Source organism: Glycine max, chromosome 6 (genome assembly GCF_000004515.6).
Source record: "Glycine max cultivar Williams 82 chromosome 6, Glycine_max_v4.0, whole genome shotgun sequence".
NCBI classification, from domain to species: Eukaryota; Viridiplantae; Streptophyta; class Magnoliopsida; order Fabales; family Fabaceae; genus Glycine; species Glycine max.
Genome location: NC_038242.2, coordinates 20,020,218 through 20,029,662, shown reverse-complemented (window position 1 = coordinate 20,029,662; position 9,445 = coordinate 20,020,218). Strand labels below are relative to the sequence as shown.

At 29.2% G+C, this 9,445-nt stretch overlaps 1 protein-coding gene across 1 annotated transcript; it reads right to left on the bottom strand.

Annotated features, from left to right (window-relative positions):
• Positions 1 to 3,568: 3,568 nt before the first annotated feature.
• On the bottom strand, positions 3,569 to 4,406 carry E1 (transcription factor E1). The gene has a single exon (NM_001367913.1). It carries the CDS (start codon positions 4,304 to 4,306, stop codon positions 3,725 to 3,727), a length of 582 nt encoding a protein of 193 aa, NP_001354842.1. The 5' UTR covers positions 4,307 to 4,406; the 3' UTR covers positions 3,569 to 3,724.
• Positions 4,407 to 9,445: the final 5,039 nt, after the last annotated feature.

The following is a 9,445-nucleotide window of genomic DNA, read 5'->3' as shown; positions in this document are numbered from 1 at the left end:
AGAATGAGCTAATGCCTCCTTACATAATGAAATGGCAATTAATTAATGTTTCAGCGACGAAAAGTAATGTTGTCAACTTATATTGGAATAATCATTTTATCCATGGTTTAGACCTATTAAACATTTATAGTATTATTTCTTTTTATTTTTAGTTGTGTATTTTACATACTATATTTGTTCTTAATAAAAAATAATCTCATTCATTTTAAATTACCTTTATTTATATTTTTACGCACAATATATTATTTGAAAATTTTTAAGTGTATCATTTTCAATTTACCTTCTTTTATATTCATCCTTCAATTGAATTTCAATAGTTTTTTTAAATATAAATAGTTAAATATAATCTAAAATCATAATTTAATTTTTATTGTAGATTCAAATATAAATTATATATTTAATTATATTTATTTATTTCTTATGAATTTTAATTATAATGTATTTTATATGTTAAAAATTATTTATCATTTAAATTTTAATTATATAAATAAGCATTTATTATCCATAAACTGAAATACTAATTTATGTGTATGGAATATTGCTCCCACAACTAAACATTTTTAGATTCGTCACTCGAGATAGAACAAGAAAAAAAAGTGGTGAGATTCTATAGTAAACAGTTCTTGTGCTTGAGGTTAGATCGGTCAAAATAATGTTAATTTTTGTGCTAAAACAAATATGGGAAGGATAACATATAAATGACTTAAATATAATTCTGCTTGATGATAAATTTTTTAATTTTATTTTGGTTTTTAATACTTTTTTAATTTTTTTTATCCCGAATAATTTTTTTTTTGTCTCCAAATGTGTTTAGACAGTGTTTTGAAAAGTGAAATAAAGTGATTTAGATAGTTATGGGCTGCAAAAAAAATTAAAAGTTTATTAGAGACAAAGAAAAGTTAAAAAAATGTTATTAGAGGTAAAAATAAAATATGAAAATTTATCATATAATCAAAAACATACTTAAGATTCGGCCAACTTGACTACGCTCAAACCATTGGATCTACCATAAAAAGACTTGATACCATAAAAAAAAAAACCCATAAAAACATGACCAATTTGACTACGCGCAAACCATTGAAAACATTAACGGAGAAATATACAGTAGTTTTATGTGCATAAAGGATGAGAAAAATAAATTCTCAATGATGCTCTAGAAGTGAGTTAGGAGTCCCAATTTGGCATAGCATTATCATAGCTAGATGTATCTAGCAAATGCATTTGAGAGGTTTTCATGTACATATACAACATCCAAACGAGCCTAATATATATATATATATATATATATATATATATATATATATATATATATATATATATATATATATATATAATATAATATAATATAATATAATATAATATAATATAATATAATAAAAGTATTAGATCCTTAAGATATATAAAAGGAATAATTAAATATTTTTTTAGTGTTTTTTTTATAAATAGAGTACAAAGAATATAAGATTCTCACAAGAACATTTCAACAAAAACAAGCTATATAATCAATACAACTGTAAAATAAAAAAAAAATAAACAATGACCACTGCCCTTCTTGCTATTAAAACCCATCTACAATCTGATCGTTATCAAGTTAAAAACAAGTCAAAAGAGCACGGAGAACATAATTTAATCATGCAAAATCTAACTAGATCACACAATGACCGAAAAAAAAACTTTTTCCGTCTTAACAGAGAACTAACATGTTACTACATCCGGTCCTTATATATAAACAATAGTATAAATCATTAAGATATAAATCATTAAGGTAATAATTACATTTAATACTATCATAAATTTAAATTTTATTTTAAAAATATCTTTAAATTTAAAAATTATAAGTAATTATCTCATTTAATATTAATACTCATAGTGTAATGAGTGAATGTTAATAAACAGAGTTAACAATAAATTAAAAATATAAGAAAAAAATCATTTGTTATATAAGCAGTATAATATTAAAAATGTTAATCGGTAAGATCCCATGATACCTTAGCCATACATAAACTGCATACAAATTCGATTTATTACCGGATAATATAAGACTAAGTGATGAATATCTTCCTCAACTGAAAAACACAACACATCGCACCTGAGGCAATACATCTCTCTTATAAAGATTAACTCGAGTTAACAACTTATCCAAAAGGACTCACCAATATAATGCAAACATTTACATGGGATATACATGAGATGATGATAGTTATGTACCGTTATAGAGTCAAAGAAAATCATTAAATGTAAGTGATGGCATCGATTTGTGCATACTAATTAACTATTTGAGTAATGAAAGTGATTTTGTCATGAGTGGTTGTTCTTTCCTCTACAAAACATGGCTGTCGATGCTTGCATTTTTTCCCTGGGTGAGACCTATGTAATGATTAATAAAAAGTTATGATCAAGTGATAAGCTAATTGCATTAATTAATTTCGATAAAAAAAAAATTAAAGTAAATGGGAAAACTATAATAATAATATAAATTGTAAAATGAAGATAGAACTATAATAGGGTATAGATTTAGGTTAACTTCGATAGTAAAAGTATACAGTTATTGAATTATATTAGCCTAAAAGTGCTCAGTATCCATTCAACAAGCGATGAAGGGAAAATTTTCCTGCAGAAGTGTGATAGAACTAATTAGCTGAGTAAAAACTTGAACTTTGGGAGGATTCAAGGATAATAGAGCAAAGAACTTGTAATCATTAAGAAATCCAAACTTGGGATCCAAAATAACATTTCTTTATTCACCAATAGTAAATATAGATAACTTATGATCAATGTTCAATGATAGGCATGTGAAATTCAGCATTCCTGATAAGTGAGTATTGTGCTATCCCTTAGTTAATTAAATTTTTTGACTTATCCAAGTAGTAATAATTATTAAAGAAATTCATCGTTTCCTTTAGGTTAGAGGATGCATATAGCCCCCTCATCATATCCTTGATGTCCCATTAATTTTTACAGTTAGGTCTCTATGTATGTTTCATGCAGATATATAGTTTACACTTAACAAAAACATGTTAATAGAACAATATAAGCTAGAGATTTTGCTGCAGTTCTGCTTGAAAATGAGTTTATAACCAAGTATCACATTTTTTATTTCACATGAAATGACATCTAAAAGAAAAAAAAAAACCTATTTGAACAATATAATTAGTGTCATTCCTTACAACTTCTAAAGTGTTAATTGATTTGATTAAGAAGGATGTATCCGCGCGCGTGTACATCCTATCTAAAACTGTATTACAACAACCTTTCAACTCATGATGATTAGTAATCCAGTTACGAGGTTCAAAATTATACATTTTATGTTAAGTACTCTCGAATAACGCGTTGCACAATTTTACATTAATTATATGAATGATGAATGCAGTGCCCTCGCCTTCAACCAGGAAGTACTAGTGCAATGAGTCTACTACTATATCCATGGTTTAAGTAGGAATTAAACACCCTCATCATACAAATCCATTAGATATAGATTATCAATTAAGGTTTCAACCGTGCATAGATCTCCTGCTAGCTAGACCTAGGTTTAATTTATAGAATGGAAAATAGAAGGATTTCATAAGATACAACATTAATATAGAAACTTGGTATTAAATAATTAGGTTGAAGTACACGCTATTGCAATAACATTATTGTATGTTACATATAGGAATAATATATAGGCCATTGTTTTCCTCAATGATTTGAAAGTAAAATAATAAAGCTAACACTTAAAATTAAATTAATTCTCTGGCATAGCTTGTTTAAGGACACAGAAATTGAAAACGCAATTATATGGATCCCAATGAAATCCGATCTCATCACCTTTCCTGAGATCTCTTCTTCTGACGAAATCTTGGTTCCACTTTCCAATAAGAACATAGCTCTTGGATGAAGACCATCGCTTTAGAACGAGTTGGTGCATGGATTTGGTGTCCATGTCCCAAACTCTAACTGGGGTCCCTTCAGTTTCTGCAGCTCTTGCATGATATGCACCCAACATAGGCAAAATTTGTTTCTTCACCAAATCTGCAGCCAGCAAGAGTCTACTTAGGATTCCCAAATCGCTATCGGTTAGCGTCTTCTTGATCTTCCAAGGATCATCGTAAAGCTTCAGTGTTGTTGAAACTCCCTTATTGTTCATCTCCTCTTCATTTTTGTTGTTGCTGCAGAATCTTCTCCTTGATGTCCTAAAGTTAGAGGCTTCGCATATGGTGGATTTCGTCTTCTTTTGACACTGCTCCCTTTCATCTGAAGGGTTGCTCATGTTGGAAGAGATGAATAGGGTCGTGAACTTTGATGGGCTTTGAGATTGTAAACTCATAAGAAAGAAAGGTTGAAAGGGCTTAATTTGAGTGTTTTGAGTGTTTACACTACTAGCATTTTTTTTTTTTTTTGTGTATTTGTGAAATGGAAGTGAAGGCACATTTCCCCTTTCTTTCAACATATAAATGGATTTCTCATCTTTGTCATAGCCAGTAGAAAGGCATTTCTCATTTTTCTTTTCAAAAGTATGAATGAGATAAGAATCTCCAATGTCATAGAACTTATTCTCAACATCCTTTTATATAATTATTTTTGTTGTAGAGACGAATTAGTGTTGAAACTCTCTGAGTTGTGTTTTTTTTATTTTATTTTAGCTTAAATATAGTTTTGTTCCTCCAATTTGAGTTCAGGTTTTGTCCCCAAATTTGAATTTATTTTTTTATCTTTCAATTTTAAAAAAATATTATTTTTAATTTCTTATCTGCTAAAACAGGTCATAAATTATGTATTTAAACAACCAAAAACCAATCAAACGGGATTAAAAAAGTATTTTTCGAAATTAAGACTAAAGAAATTAAGTTTGAAGGACCCAAATAAAAATTAATCTAAATTTTAAGGATAAAAAATATATTTAAGTTTTTAATTTTTGAATTAATTAGTTTTGAATTTATTATTTTAGAGAATTACTAGTGACACCCTAAATACTTTTTTTTTTCAAATTGACTCAAATTTATTAAAAATTACAAATAAATAAATTACTCCGCCAATTTTAATAAACACTATTTGTAAACAGGGATTCTATTAATAAATCTTTGGCTTATAAAAAACTTATAAATAGGGATTATAATCTAACTACGACTGTTGAGAAAAAAGAGTAAAGAATGAATAGAAACTGGGGACCATGCGCTACAAACAATGGACCGCACTAGAAACAATGAGAACTTCAAATTTGATTTTATCACACTTGTATAGAATCTAAATACTTTTGAGTACGGTTCATCCATGTTCACTCAAACACTTGAGTAATTCTATACATACAAAAATTCCGAAGAAAAAAATATTATATATATATCCTCAAATTTCTTTCTGAATCAGGATTGGCTGATAACAATACTAATTATAGATTAATATCCAAAAATTAGTTGTACATGTAGCATTATTCTAATAATTAAAGAAATTGAAGTGTGACTCTACGTTCTCCATACTCATCATATTCTAACTCCTTGTATCTAGTTGAATTTTTTTTTAAGTGTATCTAGTTAACAATGTGATCTTGACATTTGGGAAAGAAATTAAACTGGGATTTCTTCAACAGTTTTCGTATATATTTAGTAGCTAGAGAACATTATAGGATGATATGTGGGTGAACTTAAGGAAAATCTTACGAAGAATGAAACGTAACCACAAAGTGAAAAAGGGAAATAAAATAGTGAAAATCCGGTGACGGGAAAATTAAGTACTTATAAAAATAACACTTAATATCACTTTTGATTCATTAAATTTTATATTGATACATTAAGTGTAAAAAAATTATTTTGATCTTTAAAATTTTAAAATATATCATTTTAATTATTTTTTTATTTTTTTTAAAACATTAGTGTTCTATTAATATTTAATTCAGCATATCTACGTACGTGACCCTGTTAACACAAAATTTAGTTGAGCATCAACCAAATTGGCCACGTTACTGGGTGCCAAATAATGTGGTAGAAGTTCTTCAACATCTTGCCTATATAAGAATAGAGCCATGCTAGAGATAATCGGGAGAAAAACAAATGATTTACACTCTCAAGTAGGAGTATAGATCCTCTAAATTAAAATGGTACAGTATTTAGTAAAGCAATAAATTTATTATTGGTGTATAATCAAAGGATTCATGTAGAATAGGATTATGTTATATTCACATGAGTGCATACAATTTATTTAGCGGGACAATTTTTATTCAATTTTTAAAATATGTAAAATCTTCTTAAATTAATTGCAGTCACATACCACAGTCAAAATTAGTCTTTGACTTTTTAACTCCGCATAAAAAAAATAACGCTTAAACTATAGACCCTACACATATGATCCATTCTTTAAATTATCAACAAAGTATTTAATTCTGACCTATTTTTTATTTAATAAAAATGATTATAGCTTAAATTTTATCCTTAAAAATTTAGAAAACTAAAAAGCCCTATGGTGCGGAAGCTCATTGCTTTGCATGATAACGTGTTTTCATCCACTGGCAATATGTGATTCGTGAATCGAATTTCTCAGCTGATAATTTGGTCAAGCATGCATTCGTTTAGTTTATCTACTGATTTTAGGACTTTTAATTTGTCTCCAGATTTTCTTTGATCATTTTTACTTCTTTTTTTTCTCTCTAAATTAAAGGTCGTCGTCTTTACTTACTTTTCAAAGATAATAAATTTATTCTTAATAAATTACTATAAATTAAAATAAAATTATATCTATTTGTATGTTTTAATTTATTGCTTTGATAAATGTTATGATGTAGGATACAAAACATGATTTGTTTCGTGCAGTGTGGAGTAGAATGAGAGAGAAGAGAGAATAGGAGAAAGTTAGAAAGAGAGAGATCTTTCAAGGATACTTTTAAAAATTGAATAAGTGATGGACTCAGTTAAGATACTGAATTATTGAGTCAGTGGTAGAACCCGTATGATCGATTCGTATTAAAAAAATTTAAAAATTTTATTCACTATCTTATAAAAAGCAAAAAATAAAAATAAAATTATATGACAAGTTAATATAATTCCACAAATTTATTCTTTATGTTCAAATTCATTATTCTAAACAAAAAATTAGATAAAAATTACCTATTAGCATATATTGCTAACAGTTATTAACCAATAAATTATAATAAGAATGTGATAAACTTATGTATTTATATTTATTTTTATATAATTTATACTTAGTTATATATATAATTTGTCATATTATTAATAATAAATTAACCTTGTAGCTTAGTGGTTAGTTTCCTACCATCTGAGTCTGAAGGCAACATGCACTTTTCTAATCAATTGAGTGACCACGCCTTTAAAGCCTGCAACAACACTCAACGCACGTCTCCTAAGCCCACAACACAATTAGCGCGTTGCCCCTGGGTCGATAATATATGTCGGCTTGAATCATAAACCAAGAAGGGGAGAGGGGAATTGGTTCCAAAATGATTTTAGACCCCAAATGAAAACTTTAGCAAATACCTTCTTTAATCCAATAGATTAGGTGTGTTACAAATTTCCTTTGATTTCTTAAACTCATTCAAACACTTACCCCATGATACAACAATTATTTAAAGCTCAATGGATAAGAAACTTATGGAAGAAGCAATACAAGAGTTATAAGGTTAGAGAAAAGATGCACACATAATTTATATTAGTTTGATTTCAAAGAAATCTACATTCAGTTGATCCATGTAACTCACTTGAATCTTTCCATTATCATCTTTTGAGTTACAAACAAACTCACGGACAAAAATGTACACCATAAATGCCTAAACCCTTGAAAACCTATCAAGAACTAAAATCACATGTAGAAAACTCACTACATGCAAACCATTGAGAAACCTACTCAATGAAAAATGAAAAACAGAATCGCAATTAAGGAAAAGTTTCACCTAATATGTGAAAGATATAAATGTTTTGAAATGCTTCCTATGTAGTCTTAAACTACCCTTCACGATTCATGCCAAGATCCATTGAATCCATGTGAAATGATGTTTTTAGTCGATGATCAAGGTGGTGATGACCCTCTGAGGTTTTTAGAAATCTCTAAATGAAAAAGCAATGAAAAATATGAGAGAAATGGTGTCCCACTCGAAGTCATTTGAAAAAATAATTTTTATAGCCTTAAAACTAAAATAGTTGATTATGACAAAGAGATAATCAGCTAAATTGTTCTTCGCATCACTTGGGTTTTCTGAAGAACATAATATCAATTATATTACCATTTAATTTACTGTTTACAAAAGTGAAAAACTTCTTTAGAATCAGATATCGATTAGACACTTAAGATACTCGACTATTTATGAGTTATTCCCAATTTTGAGAAATCAAAGCTCATTATTGATGCAATCCTACTCCGCAAGGGCATTGGATAGAAAAACTCCAAGTAGATTGGGCCAGAGATGCAAGAGAAGGCCCTAGGGTTCTTATGAGCCTTAGGGTAGATTTCGGGCCCATGGGCTAAGTACGAGCCCGCTTATCTTTGTAAATATTAGATTAAGGTTTCATTATTTTTGGGCCTTGTATTTAGGGCTCCATAATGTAGGTAGGGTACCCTAGAAATATAGGATTTTTCAGCCCTTGTATTTTAGGGCACCTAGACTAGTTTTTGTATTAGGGGTAGTTTTGTAATTTCACATGCACTAAGTGGATATTTGATGTGTGTGGTTGGAAATAAATTTAATTGAATTGGTAGAAGCCCAATCCAATTAAATTTTAGAGGGGGAGGTGAGCATTTGCTTACTACACCCCATTGCCACATCATATAGTCACACTTTGTGCATGTCCTTCATGCTTTTCATGCCTCATGACACCTAAGCACACTTAGTGGAGAATCTTGGAATTGATCTTGGATTAGTGGGCTGAACCATAACTAAAATTCACTAATCATAATTAGTGAAATTTTGGCTCCAAAGTTTGGCTCCACAAATTCAATTTCAAATTCAAGTGAAATTTGAATTTCCCTCCAATTTTGTGTGACACTTAGGCTATAAATAGAGGTCATGTGTGTGCATTTTTTTGGAACTTTGATCATTTGAATATTAACTTCAGATTTCAGAGCTCCTTTTGAGCACAAAATTTCGTGCTCTTCTCTCTCTCTCCCTTCATTCATCTCCTTCTTCCTCCAAGCTCTTATCCATGGCCTCCTATGGTGGTGAGCTTCTTCTAGACTCATCTTCTCCTTGAAGTGGCGTCTCCTCTCTCTCTTCCTTCTCCATTCCGCTGCCATTTATCTTCCAAGAAGCAAAGGAATCCATTGATGAAGAAGATCCTAGGCCTACAAGCTCCAATGGAGCTTGCATCATGTGGTATCAGAGCATCTTCATCTAGGTGATGTTCTTTTGCTTCCTCTATCTTTTTGTTCGGTGAATTCTCTTTAATTCCTTGTTCTTCATCTTATTCTCCATGTATATCCTCCATTGTCTTGTGGTTTGGTGCTGTTTAGAGTAGATTAAAAAAAAATA

Coding starts and splice junctions, on each gene's coding strand:
- E1 (NM_001367913.1), bottom strand. CDS start 4,306: ATGAGTTTACAATCTCAAAGCCCATCAAAGTTCACGACCCTATTCATC.